Source organism: Papio anubis, chromosome 8 (assembly GCF_008728515.1).
Source record: "Papio anubis isolate 15944 chromosome 8, Panubis1.0, whole genome shotgun sequence".
In the NCBI taxonomy this organism is placed as follows: domain Eukaryota; kingdom Metazoa; phylum Chordata; class Mammalia; order Primates; family Cercopithecidae; genus Papio; species Papio anubis.
The window spans coordinates 70,490,363-70,516,224 of NC_044983.1; the positions used below are offsets into that span (position 1 = coordinate 70,490,363).

Sequence of the window (25,862 nt, forward strand, 5' to 3'; positions counted from 1 at the left end):
GTCTAGTCACAACGTGAACACTATTTTTCCAGGTAGAATAATATATAAATATTATAAATAGTTTAGGAAATAATGCCATGACATTGAACTATGAAACCAATTTTAAAATAATTATTCTCAACAGGTAAATACATCACTAAATTATGTTAAAAGAGAAAATTTTAAAACTTCTTTTTCTATAATATGTATAAGAATTATAAATATCCTCTATTCTGTATTTTTGTACCTTATGACTTGCTGGAAAATAGATTACCATTTCAGAGCTGATTTATTACTGGCAGGTCCACAAATGCTCGACTTGGTTTCGTCTTGTGGCTATGGAAATGAGTATGCCAATCCATATGGTAACTAATATGAATGTATGTTAAATCCATGGCTCATTCAAATTTTGTCGTACAATAGTTTTCAATTAAAGAAAATTTACCATACATCACTAACATCCTTATTAACTTAGCTTCCTCTATAAAGGAAAGCAACAGTTGCTATTTTTCTTAATTTATTTAATTGAACCATGAAGTACTATGTTTTTATAACACTATGTAGCAGTGTTACTTGTATTAGTTTGTTTCTAGTTTACGCCAACAAAAATGTAAATTCTCATAGTATTATTGTTATTACCACTAATGATTCAAATTATATTATGTATGTAGACTCTATGGGATTTGTTATATCATAATAGAGTATGACCTTAAATGTTGCAATATAAAATTAGACATTGTTAATTTTGGTAAAATCAGTTTGAATAAATTGGATCATCTTTGTTTCTTAAAATATATTAATATAATGGCTCCTGATGGCTGTGAAAATTATCTCTAGGAAAACCAATGGACTTTGTTGGATTCAAACTTCAGTAGTCAAGATGAGCTGTCCCCAAGTTACAACTAGTTATGGTATTTTTGTTAACCTTTTCTTTACTAAAACTGATGTATGAATGTTGGATCTAGATGACACTGAAAAGGCAGTAATTTTTTGTAGTATAACCATATTGCATTACAGAACTTTGAATAACAGTGGCCTGAATTTGCTTTCTTTTAGTTATAGCAGTCTCAGGAATCAGAATTAAAAGAACTCTAGGAGGCCTGGAGTGGTGGCTCATGCCTGTAATCCCCACACTTTGGGAGGCTGAGGCAGGCTGATCACTTGAGGTCAGGAGTTCCAGACCAGCCTGACCAACTTGGTGAAGCCCTGTCTCTACTAAAAAATCACAAAAATTAGCCAGGTGTGGTAGCGCGCACCTGTAATCCCAGCAATTTGGGAGGCGGAGGTGGGTGGATCACTTGAGGTTAGGAGTTCAAGACTGGCCTGGCCAACATGGTGAAATCCCATCACTAGGAAAAATACAAAAATTAGCTGGGTGTGGTGGTGTGCGCCTGTAATCCTAGCTACTCAGGAGACTGAGACAGGAGAATTGTTTGAGCCCGGAAGGTGGAGGTTTTAGTGAGCCAAGTTTGCACCGTTGCACTCCACTCCAGCCCAGGAAAAAAAAGAAAAGAAAAGAAAAGAAAAAATACTCTAGGAAATAGTAACAACATTTATTTCATCTTACTTTTTGTTTATTATTAGCAAATCCCGTAATGCTGAAGACTTTTTGCCTCTACAGGTTTGGGATGAAAATCTTGCGAAATCGGCAGAGGCTTGGGCCGCTACTTGCATTTGGGACCATGGACCTTCTTACTTACTGAGATTTTTGGGCCAAAATCTATCTGTACGCACTGGAAGGTAGGAAGTAGTTTCACTGATGCAGTTCATCCATACGGCTTTATGAATTATGGACTCTAGGAGGGAATTACATCAGTTTCAAATAATATCAACAAATACCTATGAATGCTCACTATGTGTCAGGTACTAATGCTTGGTCTACGAATATTTTAGATGTCTTCCAGAATTATTTAATTGGGTTAAAGTGCCAGTTCCCCTTTTCACCCTTGGAACGCCTTCTCTTAGCCTGGACTTTTCTTTGAGCTCACAGAATCTTAGAAACGGTTAAGCCTGTGCTGTATCTTGCCCCCTCCATCTCAGGAAAAAGCTCCATGACTGTGCAGAGGCTGTGTGTGTGTATGTGTGTGCATATGTACATGCATGAAACTTTCCCATAGCTGCATATACCTGCGTATACCTAAATGTATACAATAAAAATGTATGCATTTTCATATGTTTATACACACACATATACATGCAGGTATAGGCAGCTATGGGAAAAGCTATTCCAATTTGCTAGGATAATTTTTCTGCCACTGTGCAATGTCATTATCCAACATTTCAAAGACCCATCTCCCCCAAATAAGGAAGGAAAATCAACTGTGCTATTATTAAAACTAAGGGAATTCAAACTGAAGTGAAAAAAATGCACTGGGTTCTACTATTGTGACTACTTTTATACATCTAATTCTGAATTGCTTATAAAATTCTGATGGAGGAAGTTTTCGACATGGATTAAATAAGACATTGATGATTCCTGAGATTATTTGCATTTTCTTTGTGGAATGACCAGACACATGTTTAGACAAATACAGAATCACTTACTCCAGCCCTGGCCATTTCCATGCTTGGCCCCACTTGGAGGAATAGAGGACCTGACTAGGTGGTGATGGTGATTGTGAGGGGTGGACGTGCTCTTGGATCATCATGAATAATCTGTAAAAAGAATAATCAATTTACAGTGTAACATGAGTCCCTTATATATTACCACTGCTGCACTCTGATTTCTTTATTTTCTTGATATGCAGATATCGCTCTATTCTCCAGTTGGTCAAGCCATGGTATGATGAAGTGAAAGATTATGCTTTTCCATATCCCCAGGATTGCAACCCCAGATGTCCTATGAGATGTTTTGGTCCCATGTGCACACATTATACGCAGGTTATTTCAATGACCTTATTCATTTTTGATTCATACTTTTAAAATATGCTAATACTATTTTGGTGGACATGCATTGTCTTAGCTCTGACGTCTGTAATAGTATATTGGTTTATTTTCACAGATGGTTTGGGCCACTTCCAATCGGATAGGATGTGCAATTCATACTTGCCAAAACATGAATGTTTGGGGATCTGTCTGGCGACGTGCAGTTTACTTGGTATGCAACTATGCCCCAAAGTAAGTACCAGTTTGGATTCTGTTTCCTGGATCCTTTAAAGATGGTAAATATCCCTAGGCTGATAGGTATCTGTGACAGGTAAGTGAGTAGGACTTAGCTATAATGGCCTCTAATCTTCAAATCCACCATCCTTCCAATATTTCTGAAAAAAGGATTAGCTGAAAGATTACTTTTCACAAAGACGGGGATTCTAGTCTAAAATTGTAGGCAAAGCAATTTGAAATGCTGGGGCTCGCTAAATTCTCCTTACCATAGGTTTTAATTATGGCAATTGTAAAATAAACACTGTACCACACAAGCTTTTAATAACTATATAAAATAAATGAAGAATCTTCCGTGATATTCTCATCTATCAGTACAAAAATGTTGGCTTACCTTTTTAGCAAAGCATTGGAAGTCAATTCCTTCTTCCTTCTCTTATTTTTTATATTTAAAAAATTCATAATTTAATCCTAGGGCATACATAAAATGGATTATGGAAATTTATCAAACATTATAAGATATAGCCGTATTCGTGAACATTCTTTATGAGGATAAACATTTATCAGCATTTGGTAAAATGCCTCTTGATTACAATAACTCTTCAGATGATAAAATGTTCCAATATTTATACACAATTCTGTTCCCATTTGGAATAAATACCAAAATGTGCAAAGGATTTATGACATTGCTAGTGTCTTCCAAAGTAAGTCTCAAACAAAGATTTTCTCCAGCTATTCCAACATGGGGAGGGAATGAGAAAATGTTTCACAAATAACTGCATTACTCATTTATATGGTAGTATGCCAGTGGCAGTGTTTTTACAAAGTCAGAAAAATAGTGATTCTCCCTGTGTTCCCCTCTTCATAATTATTAGAATAGGAAGATTCAGAAACTAGACTGTGTCTACATTATTTAAAAAAGCATTAAAATTGTACATTTATATGAAAGTTTTAGTTTTACACGTTGTATTTTCCTATGAAACCTTTACCCTTTCTCCCTGACATAAATAGGCCAGTTGATACCCAAATAGTCTAAGAGATTTTTGTTTCATTTATGTAACTATTCATTTTTGGCCCATAGTTATAATTTTCTAATGTTATCGGTGAGATATATTATTGCTTTATAGGTCCAAGAGATTAAGATATTACATTAACATGCTACATTTCAGTTGTAATAAAGAACAATTTTTCTGAAAACTAAGTAATGAAGAAGGTTTTCAAGTCCTGATTGGTAGCTGAATAATTCTTCCAAACCTAATATGAAATTATGTCAAGTCTAACTGTTATTCAGTGGGAAAAAGAGAGAGGGAGAGAGAGAAAGAGAGAGAGAGAGATAGAGAAAAAGGAATTGAAGGAGGCAAAGAGATAAGTGAAAGAGAGAGAGAAAGAGAAAGAATTTAGTTAGAATAGCATAAAATGAAAGAATGAATAGTATAAATGTATAAATTGACTGATTCATTGTTTTGAATATAATTATCCTCTATTTAATAAAATCGGACATTTACATAAAAGTTTATAGTATAAAATATGTAATAATTTTACTTATAATACAATTTTATTTCCAAGTTTCTGTTTCTAAAAATATGTGCTCCAAAAATGTGTGAAAAACAAATCGACAAAAAAGATGAAATTAAGATAGCATTGGCTTGGCCCATATGCTTTTATAGCTTTTGGTAAATGCATAGAGGGAGGGCCGGGTGCAATGGCTCACTCTTATAATCCCAGCACTTTGGGAGGCCAAGGCGGGTGATCACCTGAGGTCAGGAGTTCGAGACCAGTCTGACCAACATGGTGAAACCCTTTCTCTACTAAAAATACAAAATTAGCTTGGTGTGGTGGTGTGTATCTGTAATCCCAGTTACTCAGGAGGCTGAGGCAGGAGAATTGCTTGAGCCTGGGTGGTGGAGGTTGCAGTGAACTGAGATTGCACCATTGCACTCCAACCTGGGCAACAAGAGCAAAACTCTGTCTCAAAAAACAAAACAAAACAAACAAGCAAAAAAAAACATAGAGGGAAATAAGATTATGAATGGTACAGTATTAGAATAAGAGAGCGAGCTACACTCATAAGATAATGGGTTCCCCTGGAACCTTTTTGAGCAAGCCTGTGATGGCATCAAAAGTATGCATGAGGAAGCTTATCCTTAGAGCATAGTGTAGAATAAATTTAATAGAGGTGGGCAGTCTTAAAATCCCATCTCGTTTTGTAATATGAATAAAAGTTTTTCATTTTAAAGATAGATTTTCCTGTATAGATTTTTTATAGATAAAAGTCTGAATTTTTAACTGACTGGTTGATCAAGATATTTTCATGTCTTTCTTACATGACTCTTTATGAGTCACTGCTGGGTCTTAGTTGGGTCTTCAGGAAGATGAGGACCACTTGTTTTACGTTTTAGCCTCTTACCTATTGTTGTCTTATCTTCAACCCTGACTTTTTACCACCGATAAACAAATTTTCTCCCGACCATTCCATTGTCTTCACATTGCTGTCTATATTGCTATTTCTTAGTATTCTAGTTACTTATCACCACGCTACTGAAAACACATTTATTAACTTTTCCTTTATAATTAAAAGAGCAAAATAACAGTATGACATTATGGCTGTTTAACACTGTAAAGTGGAGATTTTGGTTTATTGTTATGATAATGGTTATCAACACAGTGAAGGAAAAATATTGATAACACAAAGTAATTCAACTAGATAGGCTCAGTATTATCAAAAATCTAATAGCACTAATTTAAAACAATTAGTAGCTATGAATTTGCATATGAAATAAAACTTCTGAAATCACCTTTAATTGTTCCTGAGAGACATTATGCTCTTAATATGAGAATAATGGTATATTGGTTTATACCATTACACCATATATGAAGTTTTTCACGTCTCATTTTATGAAGATTGGGAATCTAAAATACTTTACAGCTTTAGAAGCAAATCTTCTTTTATTGATGATAATATATATTTTGTGGATATGATAACTTGTTACTCATTCCATTACTTTTAAGTCTCCCAGAAAATATTAGCTTGTTTTTATAATCATCCTTAGATGAGCATTAGTATGAGTTTAAAAGGAGTAAGTTTAAGGGAATATGGCCTGAGTATGTGCTCCAGAAATCTGCTGTAGAAGGAGAGCGATTTGAGTGGAATGAGCCTGGTGTCCCAGGACTCTGTGTCATCAGGTGTTGCAGGGAGAAACTTCTTATCTGTAAATTAACATAGCATCAACAATACTCAGGTTATATTTTAAAAGCAAGATATACAGAATAAGTTACTACTGAAATAAGAAATGATTATAACTTTCGGTGACTTTCTAAAGCAACTTCTCAAACAGATCATCACATGTTAATACATATGAACATATGGCTTAAGGACAATCTACTTGTAAAAAATGGATGGGTTGCATTAAGGCTATCTTTTTTCTTTTCCCCCCCTTCTAGAGGCAACTGGATTGGAGAAGCACCATATAAAGTAGGGGTACCATGTTCATCTTGTCCTCCCAGTTATGGGGGATCCTGTACTGACAATCTGTGTTTTCCAGGAGTTACGTCAAACTACCTGTACTGGTTTAAATAAGCTTACCTTTTCCTCCAGGAAATATAATGATTTCTGGGAATATGGGCATGTGTGTGTATATATATATATATTGAATTTTGCACATATTATACATATTTTGTGCTAATCTTGTTTTCCTTTTAGTATTTCTTTGTATAAATTAGTATCTGTCTAGCATGTTTGTTTAATCCTTTGAGATATTTGAAACATCAATTTCTGTTTTCTGACCTCTAAGCCTAAATTAAGATATTGTATATGTAATGATGACATAGTTGATGCATCCAATCCTAAAATTTACATTCCAAAGGAATTATATCATTATGTTCCTAAGGAATAAGTATATATTTGACCTGTAAGTGTGTGTATGTATACATATACATATATATGTATATGGATTTATATATGCACACAAACATGTAATATGTGATGTTACACGTAGATAGCAATATGATTCAGTAGTCAACTTGAGGGAAATTTTTAAAAAACTATTTTCAGATATACATGAGGTGATGGGACTTCTTTAGCACCCATTTCTATAATACCCACAAAATGTTAATTTGTAAAATAGCACTTAGTGATATCTGGAAATAATAATTTAATTAAGTAACCATGAATTTCATTCTGGAGATATTTTTTCTTATTTGAGTCTGCCAAAGGATAATGCCAACGTATATCTTATGTAAATTCTCAAATCATGCCTTCCGCTTAGTCTCATTTTATTGAATCAGTCATCACGAGTTGAATGCTTACTACATGCAAGGCACTCTGCTAGTTATGTTCTGATAATGCAGAGATAATTAGACATGGTTCCTGCCCTCAAGAAGCTCACAAAATATTCAGGAAATAATGCTGACTGGTGATTTTGCTATAAAATTATTTTTGAAGGAAGCAGACACAGCAGTATTTACCTGTATGTGGAGCAAGTAATAAGCCATGCAGTGCAATATATACATAAGGCTTCTGCTTCTCATGGAAATTTAGTTACGGTGCTTGGAATGAGAAGGGGAAGGGAAGAATTAACAAGTGCCAAGATTTCTGGAGCAGATCGTAGAGCTGTGACTTTGGAAAAGAGAAAGTAAGACCGTCAGAAAACTAATGAAGTTCAAGAGAAATAAAATTCAGGGAACAGGTATGAAAAGTGTAATTGCACCTAACTACCAGATGGAGAGCTTCAGAATGGGCTATGCTTAGGGTCTAGTACATCTTGAGGCCTGTCAGCAGGAGGCGAAGGATTTCAGAAAGAGATGTGGAGGTGCTGAGGCCACCTCTATCTCTTTGTTGTTTAGTCTGTCATTGACTCAATCTATGTATCTTCTTGGGTCTTTGAGTATTGTACGAAAGATCCTTCATGCACACCACACGCAGTCATGATTTTGTTAAAGTAGCCTTTTTCAGATGCTTTTCTAAGGGCTAGTTACCAACTTTATTTTTGTGTTTCTGTAGAAGAAACATTTTCAGTTCTTCGTTGAGTCTGATCATGGAAATCCATTCAAAGTCACTATGAAAATTTTCCTCATGTAATTTGGAAATGCAACATTTTCCTATCATGAAATCTCTTTCAGAGAGGAGAACACAACATATTGGTCCAGACATTTAACATATTGCACTTCAAGTACGTGTGTGTGTGTTTTATTCAGGTTGTGTAATGCTTCCATAGAATTACAGAACAATTAAATATGGTTAGTTCCAGAGTGCAAATAACAGAAGGAAGCTACTTGTTTAAAATTCCATACACATTTGCAGTTTCTTAGGTTGGATACTTTGAAAGATGACAGATCGTTAAATCCATTCAATGGTGAAGAAATACACCATCTGGAGATTGAGTCTACTTCTTGACGAATGACTGGCCCAATTATTCCTTTTTTTTTTTTTTTTTTTTTTGAGACGGAGTCTTGCTCTGTGCCCCAGGCTGGAGTGCAGTGGCGCGATCTCGGCTCACTGCAAGCTCCGCCCCCCCGGGTTCACGCCATTCTCCTGCCTCAGCCTCCCAAGTAGCTGGGACTACAGGCGCCCACCACCTCGCCCGGCTAATTTTTCTTGTATTTTTAGTAGAGACGGGGTTTCACCGTGTTAGCCAGGATGGTCTCGATCTCCTGACCTCGTGATCCGCCTGTCTCGGCCTCCCAAAGTGCTATTCTTATAAATTGAATATGGTGACCAAATGCTTTGATATCATACCACTCTGCCTCTGTGGGCACATATGCAGATGCTACTAAAGATAAATAATTTTGAGATTAAAATGGAGAATAGAAGTAATTACATTATTTAGGTCTTAATCCAACTTTTTTCTAATATATCTAGACAATTGTAGGGGAAGCTCATTCATTGGATATTTGCTTGATTTTATCTAGAAAGTTTTTCCTTCTTCGACTTTGCTGTATTCATTCTACAGAAACAGCAATAAGTACTATTAAACAGAAGATGGCTACACTAAGTTCCAGTTTTGTTGCTGAATTGCTTCTGTGAGTTCACTTTTCAGTTCTAAGGAAGAATAATATTTGCTACATATTTCACAGGAGTTCTTATGAAGGTAAATTTACAAGATTAATAAAAATTCATGAATATTAAAATTTTCATTAATATTATGAAACATTTATTTGAGATTAAATTAAATTTTTCACGAGCCCCTCTTTGGCAGGAACTCTGTTTAATTCTTTGTATTTATCCCAGCTTCTTAAATGGTGTAACATAATAAATGTTTAATAAATGCTTATATGAATGGATTTTTAGAATTAACTATAAAGCCAAGAATGGCAACAATTTACAGAAATCCCATCTTTCCATGCTTAAGACAAAAATGTCTTAAATACAAAGTTTTGATTGTATCAAAAATCCAGATAAATCATCAAATATATCAGATTAAGACTAGGGTCTATACACTTAGGCAACAGTCCTTTCTAAACCATGACAAGAACTACAAGTTTATTTATAATTTAACAACTCAGCTGAAAATATAACGGGTATATTTGTTATTCTAACTCTATTTTTTAAAGTTAATAATATAAAGTGGCCATGTAAAATATTTTATTTTCCAGGCTAAAGCAAATGAAAGTTTGCTAGTATCAACACAGCCTGCCATATTTTTCACAGCATGCAACAATGGTGCTAAGATAACTATTTCTCACTGTAATTGCCAAAGGCAGAAAGGGTCTGGGTATAAGCTATTTCATAAGAGCAGCTTTAAATTGTCAGTATTAAGGTTTTCATGTGGAAAGGTATCACTAAAAAAAAAAAAAAAAAGTAATTGGCATACATATTTCATAGCATCAGTCCTCTCTATGGTGTTGATTTTTTTATATGACCAGTAGAAAAATTTTAATATTCTCACAATACAGGTTTTGGGGCTTCCATATCATCAAGAGGCTGAAAAATTATAATTTTAGAATTAAACTGATGGATTTCATTATAGAATTATCTGTGAGTTGTGTAGGCACAGTCTTAATGTTTCTGGTTATGATAGATAAGTTTGCTCAAAAAATGTGGATGAAGTCATTATTGTTCTTATTGTTTTTGCTTCTGTTCAGTTGTCTAAGCATCATCCCTTCTGTGGCCCATCACCCAACAGAGTTGCCCTACAAATTTCATTTGGCAGCGCCATAACATTCATTTGAAAAGTTCATGGAAACGTTCATTTGAAAGTTCCATGCAGCTTTAGCACAGAGTTGACCAAACACTAGGGCAAGTTCAGTTTACACAGAATATTTGAATTGAAACAATAGATATTTTTCTCATAATGTGCACTTGTGTGAAACCAACTGATCTACATAATGAAATCGAATACATATTTAAGCCAGTTTACTTGTTCTGTGTTGATGCCGTGCTTGTGAAATATTTGCACAAGCTAAACACATAATTTGAATGGGACTATGAAGGAAAAATAATGCTTAGACTTTGGTGTAGGTTCTTCCTGTGTAGCCATATACCCAGGCTCTGCAGTATCAAAGGATGCCAATCATGACATAGATGGAAGCCCTTACCTACCAAAGTGATTAGGGAGAATAAAGTTACATTTGTCTTAATGTCTAACATTATCTTTGCTTTTATGTTTCATAAAAATTTGTCATTATTTGTGTTGGTGAAACATATAATCATGTCCAATCATTTGAACACATGCAAAACAATTTTTAAAATGATGTTATTGTTCAAATTTGACTTATGGGAGATCAGTAAAAAACTTAGAAGGTTTAACACTTCATTGATTAATGGTGCTGAAAACATTACAATTACCACATATCCTTGCTATCAGTTTTGAAGTTTCTTAGCAATTAAAGTTTTTTATTCAGTGTGAACTGTCAGTATCTGTTCTGGTGCTAAATATATGGTGCTAAATGAATTGTTAGTGTTGATGGCTTTAGTAATGCTCCTTTTATGCATTGTTAAAAGTGTTATCCATTCAATTCCTGATTCAGAAATATTAATAAAATCCTGTGTTAAATTAATCTTTACCAAAAATAGGCAAATTAACTCTTGTTTTAATTCAACAGTCGAAAATTATTTAGGTGTTACAGAATGTAAATATATTTCTTTGGGAGTTATTGATTTTCTTTTTAAAATTTTTTTATAGCTTGGCAATGTCCAAAGTCACATATCACCTAAACTGGTTAGATTGTCTACAACTAATAATGTTGCAGGCACTGGCGCCCTCTGGTGGTTATGAGGACAAATTCTTAATGGCTGCTTGACTTACAGCAAAAGCCATTTCTGTTCCATAAAAATTTGTTGCGCGATATTAGAATTCTCATATATTTCCTAAATCTGACAGCACCTAAAAATGTTTGATAATATTAACATGTATCTTAGAGGAAAGGAGAGTTAATATATTCTGGCACCCACTTTCCTAATAATGCTTTCCATGATTTTCCAGGTCTGAGGCACTTATTGAAATGCTCCTTTTTTTTTTTTTTCTGAATTAGGTATTGCTAAAATATATTTTTAAATTTAGTTAGCTTTATAAATACAATTAGAATTACATTTAATTAACAGAATTATAACTGTCTCACTTTCAGAAGTGATCATTTATTTTTATTTAGCACAGTTCATAAGATAAAAAACATATAGAAAAATAATCAATTTCATATATAAAAGGATTATTTCCCCACTTTTAATTATTGGCCTATAATTTGACAATGTTATTTGGTCATATTATTGAACTAATGTATTATTCCATTCAAAGTCCTTCTAGATTGAAAAATGTATGTAAAAGTTTAGGATTATATCATCTGTAACTAATATAGATAATACTCTCCTGTAAACCTTCAGTTTAGGTATATAATTGGGTGTATCTCTTTTGTGATCTGGGTGTAATCTCTTTTGTAATCTGTTTTGACAGATTTCTGAAATTATGTTAGCATGATCAAGTAAGATTTACCTTGAAGCACTTTCCAAATTGATATTTCCAAACTTATTTTATTTTATTATTATTATTATTATTTTTTTTTTTTTGAGACGGAGTCTCACTGTGTCTCCCAGGCTGGAGTGCAGTGGCGCGATCTCGGCTCACTGCAAGCTCCGCCCCCCGGGTTCACGCCATTCTCCCGCCTCAGCCTCCCAAGTAGCTGGGACTACAGGCGCCCGCTACCGCGCCCGGCTAGTTTTTTGTATTTTTAGTAGAGACGGGGTTTCACCATGTTAGCCAGGATAGTCTCGATCTCCTGACCTTGTGATCCACCCGCCTCGGCCTCCCAAAGTGCTGGGATTACAGGCTTGAGCCACCGCGCCCGGCCCCAAACTTATTTTAAAGCAGTAGAACCTTTTCTATGAACTAAATCCCATGCAAAACTCCAATTTGTAGCATACATAAAATGGACTTACTTGTTCCCCGCACCTTCTCCAGTGCCTGGGAATATTCTTCTCTGAGCCCTAGGATTGATTCTACTACACAGAGCAACATTAATCTAAATGGTTTAGCTCCCTCTTTTTTCTCTAAGAACAATCAGCTAATGAAAAAAAAAAAAAAAAATTGAGGGCCTAAATGATTCCAACGGTTGTTTGAAATACTCAGTTCAGTTTGTACGTGTTAGCAGTCTTTTAGTTTGGAGGAGAATTAAATACTGTGCTAAACTGGTGCTTGGATACATACTGCAGCATCTGATGTTTTATTTGACAAACAGAATTTTGGTACCATAATATTCTGAGAATTAGAGATGATTGTGATGCATATATATAAACACTATTTTTTAAAAATATCTAAATATGTCTCATATATTTATATAATCCTCAAATATACTGTATCATTTTAGATATTTTTTTAAACAGATTAATTTGGAGTTGTATTCATTACCTAATGCTGTGGCAAAAACGGTGCTTCTGATGTTGTGATATAGTGTTGTGAGTGTGTACATATATAAAACCTGTGTAAACCTCTGTCCTTATGAACCATAACAAATGTAGCTTTTTAAACTCCGTTGTATTACTTTTCTTTCAATAAAAGAGTATAATTAATTGTGTTGTTTTTGAAGTATATCTAATTGTTTTCTTTATTTTCATAATTTTAAAGTAGATTAGACACTAGATGAACTGGCCTGTTGGATGGACCATCTACCAGTTTTGATGAGAGATAATTCACTTTTCTAAAGCAACAATGATTGTATCTTTAATGCATCACTGAACACCAACTTTTCTATTTTTCTTTCTTCCTTCCCTTTCCTATTTTCTTCCCTCCTTCTTTCCTTCTTTTGCCACTAAATCCCCCAAAATATTTTGAGGTATCATTATAAAAGATATTTCCATGGAGGGAGAAGAAAAGAACATCAAGAAGTCCTGACTCAGGAAAACTGCAGCAGTTGACCATGAATATTTTTTTGTTCCTTCCTAGAGAGGGCGTCTAAGCCTTTCTAAGGGAGAGGCACCATCTCAGGCCACCAATCTGCCCAAGGCTGGAGACTCCCAGGGTGGCTCTTTCTTGTAGAAGGGTAACTCCTTCATCTCTAATGAGATGGTTGATCTCACAGGCCAGCTGAGAAAGACCAGAATCTAGGACTTCATTTAAATTTTTCCTTACCATTGAGAGAGCCTCACAAACTGAAGCCTTTTCAAAGAGCATCTACCCCCAACCCTGCAGCTCTCTCTCAGCTTCTCTTTCTCTTGCTAGTTGTCCTTGCTCACTTCATTTCCTCCTATTTGAAGCCTCTGGTTTTCCACTCACAATTTTGCGAAGTTCTGTCATCTCCAGAGGAGGTGGGGTTCCATTCACTGATTGGTGCGTGTGTATGTGCATGCATGCATGTGCAGGTGTGTGAGGTGTGTGTGCTGCAATTTCTAGCCCCACAGAGGCCTGACTGATGCTAGCAAAATCTCATCCTTCTATTCTTGGACATCTCTGAAGGTGAAGAAATGGGGCGGGGGGTGATGACCGCATTCAGTCTTACCCACTGGTGATCACTAATTAGCCTACGCTCTCATGAGAGGCAATGCCCCCTGACGAGGCAGACACTGGCTTTCCCAGATACAGCATTACTGTGCTCTTATGAGTAACACCTATTCCTGCTGTCATTTGACTCTGCCCTAGGTCCTTCTGAGACAGCAACCTTGGCACTGTGGTCCCACGGAGCACTGACTCTCTCCTGGGCCGTGCTTACCTTTTGCAGGAGTGATTGGTCCCACCTGATCCTGTCTTAGCAAAATAGAGAGGTGGCACACATCCTCAGTTGAATATGTGTGACCCCAACTTTCTCCTTTGATGAAGGACAAGTGAAGTCCTGGCATGTTTCCTTCATTGATAGCCTAATAATTGAAGGGAACATGCCAGCTTATGAAGGAACACATGGACTTTACCAAACTTAAGGGCGGACAGAAATTCATTCTGTGACTTTCTACATAACACATTGAACAATGTAGTTAATTATTTCAAAAATGATTTTTTACTGACAATATGCATATGAAAATGGTATAACTATACTTTATTCTAAAAGCGAAAAGGTATGTGAAAATTCTACAGCTCTAGAACCCATCAGTATCCTGAAAAATTGTGTATGCATTTATGCTTTAACTCAGCAATTCCTCTTCTACACATCCATTCCAGAGATACACTGGCAAAATATGAAATGGTATGTGTGCAATGTGAATCATTATAGCATGATTTGTAACTATTTGTAATAGTGTTAGCCAAACATCTATTCTAGACAGGGAGAGGTTGACAAGAGACACAAAGTAAGACATGGAATATGTCAGAGGGTAATCAACACTATGGAGAAAAAATAAGGCAGGATGAAGCAGATGAAGAACAGGGAAGGAGGATGCTTAATTTTACCTAAGGAAAGCCCTAAGGAAAGTAACACTTCAGCAAAGATATGAAAGATTTGCTGGAAATAGATAGCCATGTGGCAATTACACCTGGGCATCTACCATGTGGATTTCTGGGGAAGAAGTTTCCAGGCAGTGGAAGGTGGAGGGCAAAGGCCTTGTGGCAGGACCTTGCCTATCTGGTCCGCAGGTATGCAGCAGAGGGGGAGAATAAAATAGTATTAAAAAGGGGGGCCAGGTGCAGTGGCTCACACCTGTAATTCCAGCACTTTGGGAGGCCAACTTGGTTGGATCACCTGAGGTCGAGAGTTCGAGACCACCCTGGTCAACATGGTGAAACCTGTCTCTACTAAAAATATAAGAAATTAGCCAGACATGGTGGCGGGTGCCTGTAATCTCGGCTACTTGGGAGACTAAGGCAGGAGAATCGCTTGAACTCTGGAGGCAGAGGTTGCAGTGAGCCGAGATTGTGCCATTGCACGCCAGCCCGGGCGACAGAGTCAAACTCCGTCTCAAAAACAAAAACAAACAAAAACGTAAAAAATAAAAAATTAAAAAATTAAAAAAGGAGAAAAAAGAAAAGGGGCCAGAGATTTCTTAAAGGATGTAGAATTATGGCTAGGTAATAGGAATAAGTTTTATGTTCTATATCACCGTAGGATTACCATGGTTAACAATAACATAGAGTTTCAAATAACTACAAGGAAGATATCGAATATTACCAACACAAAAACTGATGTTTGAGATTACCCTGATCTGATCACAATATATTACATGTATCAAAAAACCTCACTGTGTGCCCCATAAAATGTACACTTATGTGTCAATTTAAAAAAAAAAGAATATGAGGACAGGGAGGTCACAAAATACTGTGTGGACTAGATTATTGTAAGGACTTTGACTTTTATTTTGAGTGAAACAGAAAGTCATTGAGAGTTTTAAGCAGAAAAGTGCCATGATTTGACACATTTCAGAAGGATCACTATTTTCACTGTGCTTAAAATAGACTGTAAAGAGGCAGAGAGGTCACCTTCATTAGGATCTTGCTCTGTCAATCATCTTTTCTTTCTCTGGTAGTTTTACTCTTCTTCCAAGCCCAGAAGAGCATACACAAAACAGCCACTGTCTTATCCACTGTTTAGTCCCTGACCACTCAGACTCATGAATGTGCCTCACATAGTCATTGACTTCATTTTTTGATCAGATTATTAGATTTTTCCTGTAGAGTTGTTTGAGCTCCTTATATAATCTGGTTATTGATCCCTTGTTGAATGGGTAGTTCAAAAATATTTTCTCTCATTCTTCAGGTTATCCCAATTGCCTGCTTAATCCCTGGCCTCTTGCAATTCATTCATTCTACAAACATTTTTTAGCATGTTTCACATGTTAGGTACTGTTTAAAATAAAAATCAGGCATGTGTATACCTGCCAGAAACTTATGTTGTGATAGGTGGCAGAAATATAGAAATCACTAAGTGTATAATAAAATGTCCAGTGGAGATCATTGCTAGGAGGAAAAATGAAACGGGAGGACAGAGAGGATGACGGGCCCATGGGTACCTGAGCTGGTCAAGAAGGGCCTCGCTGAAGAGGCAAAATTTGAGCCAACACCTGAGTGATGTCGACTCTTCCTCAAATGCAACTGTGCCTTGAAAGAACTGTGTGATTTCACTGAAAATAACTAGAACTTTTATTGTCTTTCTTCATTGTTTCTGTTGAATTTAAGGCAGTTTTCATTTGATTTTTCTTGAAATTCTTCTTCAGTTCTGTACTATCCTAGTTGAGCTCTATTATCTCTGGGACTTTGAGTGGTTTAATGAGGAATCCATATCCCCAAGGCCAAGCCTGACATGTCACTCTGCGGTTCAAATACTTTTCTTTGCTTCTTTCTCCTTATAGAATAAATGCAAACAGCCTTTATTTTCATTTAACTACCCTCATGCTGAGGCCAGAATTTATATTTACAGCTTATTGTTGCTATGCTTCACATTTTTTTCTAAGGATAAACTGATACCTGGTATCACTTATATCCTCTTCCATACTTCCCAACATCTCTGCTGAGTCTCATACAATTGACATTGCCTGGGCATGCGCGGGACAGCACAAATCTGTCATGGCTTTGATTTTACCTCTTCTGGGGGTCTTTGACTTCCCCATTTACAAGCATACTTTCCTTTGAGCCCGAACAGCACTTGAATGATATCTCTATTCTTGCATTTGCCTTCTAGTTTCCCTTACTGCATAATCATAAACATCCTAAAAATATCTGTAGTACACAACAAGGTCTGCGCTAGGGTCATCTTTGTATTACAAACTATTAGCACAGAATGGCCATTCGCCATTGAAAGAATTGATTATTTTGTTCAGGACTGTGGTCAAGCTGTCATATTTTTTCTGCCATAGTCATATACCTGCAGGTACATGAGTGACTAACAGATGCCACTCTTGTAGCTATCTGCAGTGGCATACTTCTGTTGCAAACTTATGGGAACTTAGAGTAGCTACATCATAGGAATATTAAATATATTTTTTCCATTAGTCATATTAAATGTAGAGAAATAGACAATGTTTGTCAAAGAAATGTCTGTCAAACGCAGAGAATATGTGAATGGTTTTTAGTTTTCCAATCTTTGACAAACTAATGTAATTCATACTTCAAGTGGACCAGTGAGTGTGTGGTGATGTTTTCAAAGATGCTTGAGAATAAAGTTGAAGAGAAACACTGACTAAATAAGAGTAAGAAACAGATATAAGGGTTGTACATTTTTTCAAAAATCGTTCAAGGCTCTTCTTTAATTAAAAGTATTTTCGGGTGGGGTGGCTAATGCCTGTAATTTTAGCACTTTGGGAGGCCAAGATGGGTGGATCACCTGAGGTCAGAAGTTCGAGACCAGCCTGACCAACATGGTGAAACCCCATCTCTACTACAAATACAAAAGATTAGCCGGGCGTGGTGACGCATGCCTGTAATCCCAGCTATTCGGGAGGCTGAGGCAGGAGACTCGCTTGAACCTGGAAGGCGGAGGTTGTTGTGAGCTGAGATGGCGCCATTGCACTCCAGCCTGGGTGACGCCGTCTCAGAAAAAAACAAAACAAAACAAAACAACAACAAAAACTTATTTTCAAAGATCATTTCTACTTAGTATAAATTTAAATACCAATTACAATAGAATAGCTGATCCCCTTGTTAAGTAAATATTTATGGCAAAATATAACTTTATAATTCAAATAATTCTTAATACCCTCCAGTAAATAAATATTTTTTACGGCATTTCAAAGCACCTATTCTATTTCCTAGTTTTTTTTTTTTTCTTAAGCACAATGCACAAACAAAACATTAAATAAAAAGTATAAAGGTATCACCTTCTATATGTTTCATATACATGCATATTTTTACATATTAAAAAACAGTCCACATTATTTGCATTCTACTCATTTCACTAGTGGAAAAGCTAGCTAGCTACATTCTAGAACGAAATGTACTGTAACGCAATTTTTTTTTTTTTTTTTTTGAGATAATGTCTCCCTCTGTTGCATAGACTGGAGTGCAGTGGCATGATCTCAACTCACTGCAACCTCCGCCTCATGAGTTCAAGCGAATCTCATGCCTCAGCCTCCCAAGTAGTTGCTATTACAGACTTGCACCACAACACCCGGCTATTTTTTGTATTTTTAGTAGAGATGGGGATTTCACCATGTTGGCCGGGCTGGTCTCAAACTCCTGACCTCTGTTGATCTGCCAACCTCAGCCTCCCAAAGTGCTGGGATTACAGGTGTGAGTCACTACGTCTGGCCTATAATGCAATATAAAATGAGAATATCAAGTATACCTTAGGAAGACCTGGGGTTTGTGGGTAGGTATGGACTCTTGGACTTTCTGACTGAGATGATCTCTGAAACAAATCCTCTCTTCCTATTCCTGTTCTCCATAATCATGAGATTTTTTTTTCCCAAATTGATGTAAGACATTTGGTAATATATTTAAAGTTTTAAAACTCTAATCACAACATATTAAAAGAAAACGGCACCTGAGTACATCATATTACTAAAAATCAAAGACAATGAAAGGCTTTAAAGCAGCTGAAACAAAGGACAATAGTCATTAATGGTACAAGAAGTAGACCAAAGGGTGATTTTCAGTAGAAACTTTGAATGATGGAAGGCAAAAGAATAACATCCTTAAAGTATTAAAAGTAGAAAATCTCCAAACTGAAATTCCAAACCTGTAGACCTTATCATTCAAAAATAAAAATGAAATAACATATTTGCAGATTGAAAGAAAAAAGTTGAGAGAATTATTACCTGAATACACTAATGGGTGTTCTTCAGACACAAGGAAGATGATACTAGATGAAAAAAGTAAACTATAAGAATAAATAAATAATGCCAGAAAGGTGAATACAAAGGGAATATAAATGAGTATTAACTGTTTAAAATGAGAACAATAATGGTGTCTTACGGGGTTTATAATGTATATACAATAATATGTATGACAACAATAATACAAAGTGGGGAGGAAAATAGAGTGTCTTGCATTGATTAGGAAATGGTAGCTGTATTAATTTAAGTAATAAGTTAAGAAACCATATAATCTCTAGAACAATTATTGAAGGAATAATAGAAGAATGTAAAAATAAAAATCTAATGGAGCAGGAAAATGAGAAAAATGGATTACTCAAAAGAAGTCAAAAAGAAAGAATTAGGAAACAAAGATGAGACACAGAGAACCAATGGCTGGATTTTACAATTCAACTTGTCTATCAGTAATTACATTAAAAAGTTATTTTATCTTGATTTTATGGAAAAATATAACAATTATAAAGTTTTAGGCAACAAACCATATATTTTCAATGTAAAGATATGGCAGAACTAAAAGAAAAAATGTAGAATTCAACAATCATCGGGGGAGGTTGGAGCACTTGTCTCAATAATTGACAGAATCAGCAGTCAAAAAAATTCAAGAGAGACCTAGAAGATCGGACTCACCTGTATGACTTATTTGTACATATAGAAGACTTTATCCAACAACTGCTTAACAATGTTCTATATGTGTGTCAATGGATCACTTATCAAATTGGACCCTATAATAGGCCAGAAAGCAAGACTAAGCAAATTTCAAAAGATTGCAGTCACACAGATTCTGTATTCTTTATATATATATATATATATATATGAACAGCTTATTATGTATTTTATTGCCAAAATATATTTATTCCAGAAATTTGAAAAAATTTGAAACCAATAAATCCAAAACCAATTTGAAGTTGGTTTGCCATCCAGAAGTCAATTAATATAATTCTAATCATTGTCACAATAAAGACAAAAATTCATATATCATTTAAATAGAAGTAGAAAAATCATTTGATAAAATTAATGAACTATCATAAAACAATAATAAAAACCTCTCATTGTTTGGAAAAGTAACCCTCCTTAATCTGATAAAAGATATTAACAAATGTCTTACTGCTACCATCATATTTAATCTGGTTAAATATTGAACAATTTTCTATGGAAGCCAAGAATGAAACAACTATATGTATTATCATCACTTTTATTCAACATTGTACTGAAGTCTTATCCAGTGTAACACGGCAAAGAAAAAAATATATAGATATAAAGAAAGGAAAGGGAATATTTGAGTTGCACTATTAATGTAAGACATGATTATGCACATATAAAATCTAGAAGAATATACAAATAATTAGAATTAATAAGTATGTTTGACAAGGTCATTGAATATGCAAATGTAAGTTTTACTTTCTGTTTATCAGCAACAAAAGCTAAACATTAAATTTAAAAATATTTATAATAATGCCAAAATACCAAATACTTAGTTATAAATTTAATAAAATACATGTAAGACTTTTACTCTGAAATTTAAAAAATCAATTGAAATTTATAAATCATTTTTAAGCATTGAAAAGCCCAGTAATTTTTTTTTTTTTTTTGAGACGGAGTATCTCTCTGTCGCCCAGGCTGGAGTGCAGTGGCTGGATCTCAGCTCACTGCAAGCTCCGCCTCCCGGGTTTACGCCATTCTCCTGCCTCAGCCTCCCAAGTAGCTGGGACTACAGGCGCCTGCCACCTTGCCCGGCTAGTTTTGTGTATTTTTTTAGTAGAGATGGGGGTTTCACCGTGTGAGCCAGGATGGTCTCGATCTCCTGATCTCGTGATCCGCCTGTCTTGGCCTCCCAAAGTGCTGGGATTACAGGCTTGAGCCACCGCGCCCGGCCCCGAAAAGCCCAGTATTTTTAAGATGCCAGTACCCTCCTAGTTGATCTGTAAATTCAATGTAGTACCTACTAAAGTTACTGTGTGTGTGTGTGTGTGTGTGTGTAAATTGACCAACTGAATATGAAATTTACAGGAAAATGCAAAGACCTAGAATAGCCAAAAGTCTTGAACTGAACTAACAAAATTGAAAGTACTTTACCAGATCTCAGGATTAATTTTACAATTAGAGTAGGTAAGTCAGTGTAGTATTGGCATAAGAATACTCAAATTCAAATAGAGTGACCAGAAACAAACTCATATGTATATGTGTGTTTGTGTGTGTGTGTCTGTGTTTCCTGATTTATGACATAAGTACTACTGCAATTCACTGGGGAAAGGTTGATATTTTCTATAAATTCTTCCTTATAATTTGACTATCCATTTGAAAACAAACCAATAATATTAAGCCTTACCTCACACCATACACAAAAATTAATTTGATTTACAGAACTGTAAGCAAAAATTAAACATCAAGTTTCTGGAAGAAAACCTAAGAAAATATCTTCATAACTTCGGGATAGGCAAACACTCCTTAAATAGGACACAATAAACATTTACTCAAAAAATAGAATTATTTATTAATATAAATGAATTTTATTAAAATTAAGACCTTTGCCTATCAAAAGATGGCATCAAGAGAATAAAAAGGTAAAGCATAAACCAGGAGAAAAAACTTATAGTGCACTTCCAAAAAAGTATTTATATCCAGAATTGTTGAATAAATCAAAAAGAAAAAGATATTCAAATTCTAAAAAATCTGACAAAAAATTTAAATTTTTATCTTCCAAGATTTAATTGGTTTTTACTCAAAATTGCTTGGTTATTATTTATAGTATCTTATTCTATTTATATTTTTATAGGCTTCTTTTAATTTTTTGAATAAATGAAAGGTAGTTATTTTATAGTCTGCATTTGCTAATTCTAATATCTGTATTAGTTGCAGGTTTGTTTTAGTTGTGATTTTTTACGTAAAGCCCTCCCTTGCCTACACACAAACAACACACACACACACACACACACACACACACACACACACACCCCAGGAACTTTACCTGTAGATTATTTGAGGCCTGGGCTGAAGCTGAGTTTCTCTAAGAGGGCTTTGCTTCAGTTACCACTTTAAATTAAGTTCCTGGATTCAAATTTTTCAGACTGCCAAGATAGAGTGGATTCAGACTGAAACGTTGGTCATGTAAGGGCTAGCTTGTGGTTATAAAGTCTCAAGGACGATTTTATTATCTTACCACTTACTGCCAAGATCAAGTCAACTAAGATTTCCTGCTGTTCATTTCTGTGTGCTGGGTTTATTTCTCATCTGCTCTTATACTGCTGGGGTCCAGATTTACCTGAAGTCTCCTATGAGAATATTCAGTTGCTTCCCCTTTTATTAAATTGTTCTTCAGATTCCTTCATTTTTTATCAGTCCAGTGATGCGCTAAAGCAAGTAAGTATTTTATACAGAATTTTAATGATTTTAAGTATGAGGGTTTCTGAAGATATTTATTTTGTTACTTGGCTAGAAGCAAGGTTGCATCTTTGCACTAACTTTAAATCTAAATAGGGTTTGGATGAATAGTTGTGTTAGAATATGTTCTTAACCAATACTAAATTTCTTCACCTGATGACTAGTGAACTAATGAAATTTGATAAATGTTGAATAATGACATTGCCCTTAGTTAAATATTGAATAATTAGTTGAAAATACTGCATAGAGATGTAATAAAACTCAAGTGAATGTAGTTGGAGTAAAGAAAATTAAGGAATCTTGTCTTAGGTGAATTCTCCATAGGTTGCTATGTTTACCCATAATTACATGAGGAGAAATGATCTGGTTTTGGATCTAACATTTGACACTAAATCATCAAACACTTTTGCATTAATGTTTTTGATTCTCCCTTGAAGGTAGGAGTTTTGCTATAGATAATTTAATTTTTGATGTATTCTTAAAAATTTTTAAGTAAGATGTTTTTTACAGTTTTTTAATTCTTCCAAATCAGAATAAAGGTTTCATTTTTGCTATTTTAATTTTGTAAATAAAAGTATTAAACCACTAGAGTTTTCCCACCTTCTCCAATGAAAGATTGGTAGGTTATTTTCCTACTTAAATTATTCTCTTTTAGAGATTTTATCAAATTTATAACAGTCTTGTCAAACAGAGATTCCCTTCCTCAAGTTTAAAAGAGTCTTTGTTTCAGTAGTTCCAGTTTTCATTGATAGGTGGTTGATAAAGACTCCAGTATATATTTTAAATATAACAATGAAAGTGCCTTTGCTTTTATGTACAGCTAAAATACCTCTGGCACCTACCATGTATAACACACACACACACAAAACTTGGTTTTAGTTTTCTTAGATAACTTTTTTGATTCTAGAATTTTGTGCAAGTAGGAATAGTTTTCTAATTCACAATTTTAGATGCTGAAGTTAACTAAATTCCAATATGAATTTAAAAATAGAAATAATATGTGATTTAAGTACAATGCAGTAAAATGTAAATGGGTATAGGTTTTTGAATAAATGCTATTTTGTTACTCCAGAAGGTGAATTGGATGTCCAGATTTGAGCAAAGAGCAGACTGAAAGTTGGGGAACATTAAATAGAAGTCAAAGAATATGCAAGGTAACATTTTTGTAACAACAAACATAAGCTAATGTTAACTTTTGCTTTGTCAACTAGGTTCACTTTTTCTTTAGAATACTTTTGTTGTTGTTTTGTCACAAGATGGAGTTTGTCTACTGGTTATCTAAGGTTCACAAGTAGTTACAGAAAGTGGCCTAATTTGAGATTTGCCTTGCAAGCCCCGGATTTTGTATTGATGAATCATTCAGCAGAAACTTGGATAGAAGAAGTGATTTGAGAAACAATGTAAGGAGAGAATACAAAATACCTTTATTGCTATCGTTTCATGTTATAAAACATTAACTTATTTTATAAAAGTGAATTAAATCTTCAGTACACTTCCACTTAAGGCTTTCACATGAACAAAAAGGAAAAAAATAATTTCAAAGAAATTTTCATGGAATCCTGAGAGAACTTTAGAAAAAAATAAATATTTCTGGTAAAAAAAATATGTTACCAAGACTTGTTATTGCTATGGGAAGAAGAGCCTATGAAACTAGAACAGTAATACACACTTGATTCAATACGAGCAATAAGTAGGAAAGGCTGTTTTTTCTGTTCTAGTTTGTAGTGTTTTGTCTTTTTCACCCATATTTGCTAAATGGGAAACAACAGGGCGCTTCTGGGCATGACCTATGAATGGACAAATTCCACACTGATATTTCCCCTAAAATGTAAGTATGTTCATTAGTAAGACCATGTTAGCCCCTGGAAGGGATCCTCTTGAGTCAAGTTGAGCTCAGTTTAGAAACCGGCCATGCCTACAATTAGTTTCAGTCCTTATTTTTTAATGTGATTATTCTTGCATGTGAAGCCAAAGGAACCCAGAATTAGTTGACAGGCTTTTTACTTAAAATGGTTGTCTTTAAAGCAATTTCCCCAGTTAATTTGTTTTACTGCCATCAGTTAAACTGAGGTTAAAAGAAGAAATATCTCCAATAAACTACTGCCAATCAAGCACAATTATCCACTGCTATGGCAGCAATTCTAGACCATAAAAGAACTTCCAATGCTTCTTGAAATAAAAATATGAGAGGATGAAATTATTTTCCATTCAGTCATTATTATCTTCTTTGGATGAAAAGTTTCAATTTCACCAGATTCCTCCGATTTGTTTCTTTTTAGTGTTTTGTTCAAAAGTTGACCCCCACACCACCCGGATGGTTTCATTTCCAAGAACAAATAGGCATTCCCACTAACCACTGCCGGCAGCTGGGCTTGTTCTTGGGCAGAGGTCTCAGTGCCTGCTTGTACACAATAATTTTTCAAAAGGTAGGAAACCAATTTCTGGCTTAGAGAGAACTTAGGGAAAAGAAAACAAAGAAACAAACAAAAAAGCTAAACACAACTTACCTTCTCTTTGACCTATTTATAACATATCTGTGCATTCAGTATGTAAGTCCATTAATACTTTGAGCCCTTAATAAACAAGGGAAGCCCACCCAGCTTCACTGCACATACGCTTATGGGCTCACCTGATTTTAATATAACTAGCCCCCTTTCTGTACTCTCTCCACCACATTGAATGGAAAACTGGACGACTTCTTCACTCTAAAGTTCCACTAGCTCTTTGTGTCTTTTAAGGAGTCATTTACTTTATTGAAACAGTGATTGGAAAAGTGTTTCAGTGCCTGAAATATTTGCTCTGTTTCAGAGTTTAAACAAGAGGTGGAGGCTTTGCTAAGGCACTGAGGGGAGTATGGCTGTAATGAGCCCATTCTCTCGTTCTCATTTGGGGTTGGCCTCAGTGTTGGCACAGTCTTTCTAAGGAGCATGTGAGTTTTTCACACACTACAGATAGCACCCTTGTCTTCATATTCTGTCTTTTTGCACACATGAGTATATCAGGGACATTTTTATGGAGGCTTCTGCAGTCTCAGCTCATACCAATACAAAAAAAAATACCTTCTTTGGGTGTTGTGGAAGAATAAGAATCTTATTCTTATTCTCCACTCCAGGGGTTTTTCCAGTGGAGTCTGCCACTCTGACCTTCTTTGTAACAGGTGGGAAAAGTTTTCTTTTATACTTTGCCCTTCTTCCACAGAGGTTCAACACCACTGGCAGGACTAGGTGATGAGAGAATGAACTGAAGGTTT

At 35.2% G+C, this 25,862-nt stretch overlaps 1 protein-coding gene across 4 annotated transcripts in view; it reads left to right on the top strand.

The window, feature by feature from the left end:
- Window positions 1-25,862, top strand: part of PI15 (peptidase inhibitor 15) — a 45,411-nt gene that overhangs the window by 17,439 nt on the left and 2,110 nt on the right. For 2 of the 4 annotated variants that reach the window (XM_021942450.2, XM_017962116.3), the window contains exons 3-8: window positions 1,601-1,719; window positions 2,727-2,859; window positions 2,981-3,096; window positions 6,520-7,763; window positions 8,986-9,164; window positions 23,685-23,766. In XM_021942450.2, the coding sequence (XP_021798142.1) occupies window positions 1,601-1,719; window positions 2,727-2,859; window positions 2,981-3,096; window positions 6,520-6,655 (504 nt within the window). In that variant the 3' untranslated portion in view covers window positions 6,656-7,763; window positions 8,986-9,164; window positions 23,685-23,766. The remainder of the gene's footprint in view (window positions 1-1,600; window positions 1,720-2,726; window positions 2,860-2,980; window positions 3,097-6,519; window positions 7,764-8,985; window positions 9,165-23,684; window positions 23,767-25,862) is intronic. The other 2 variants (XM_017962117.3, XM_017962118.3) reach the window with 2 other exon arrangements.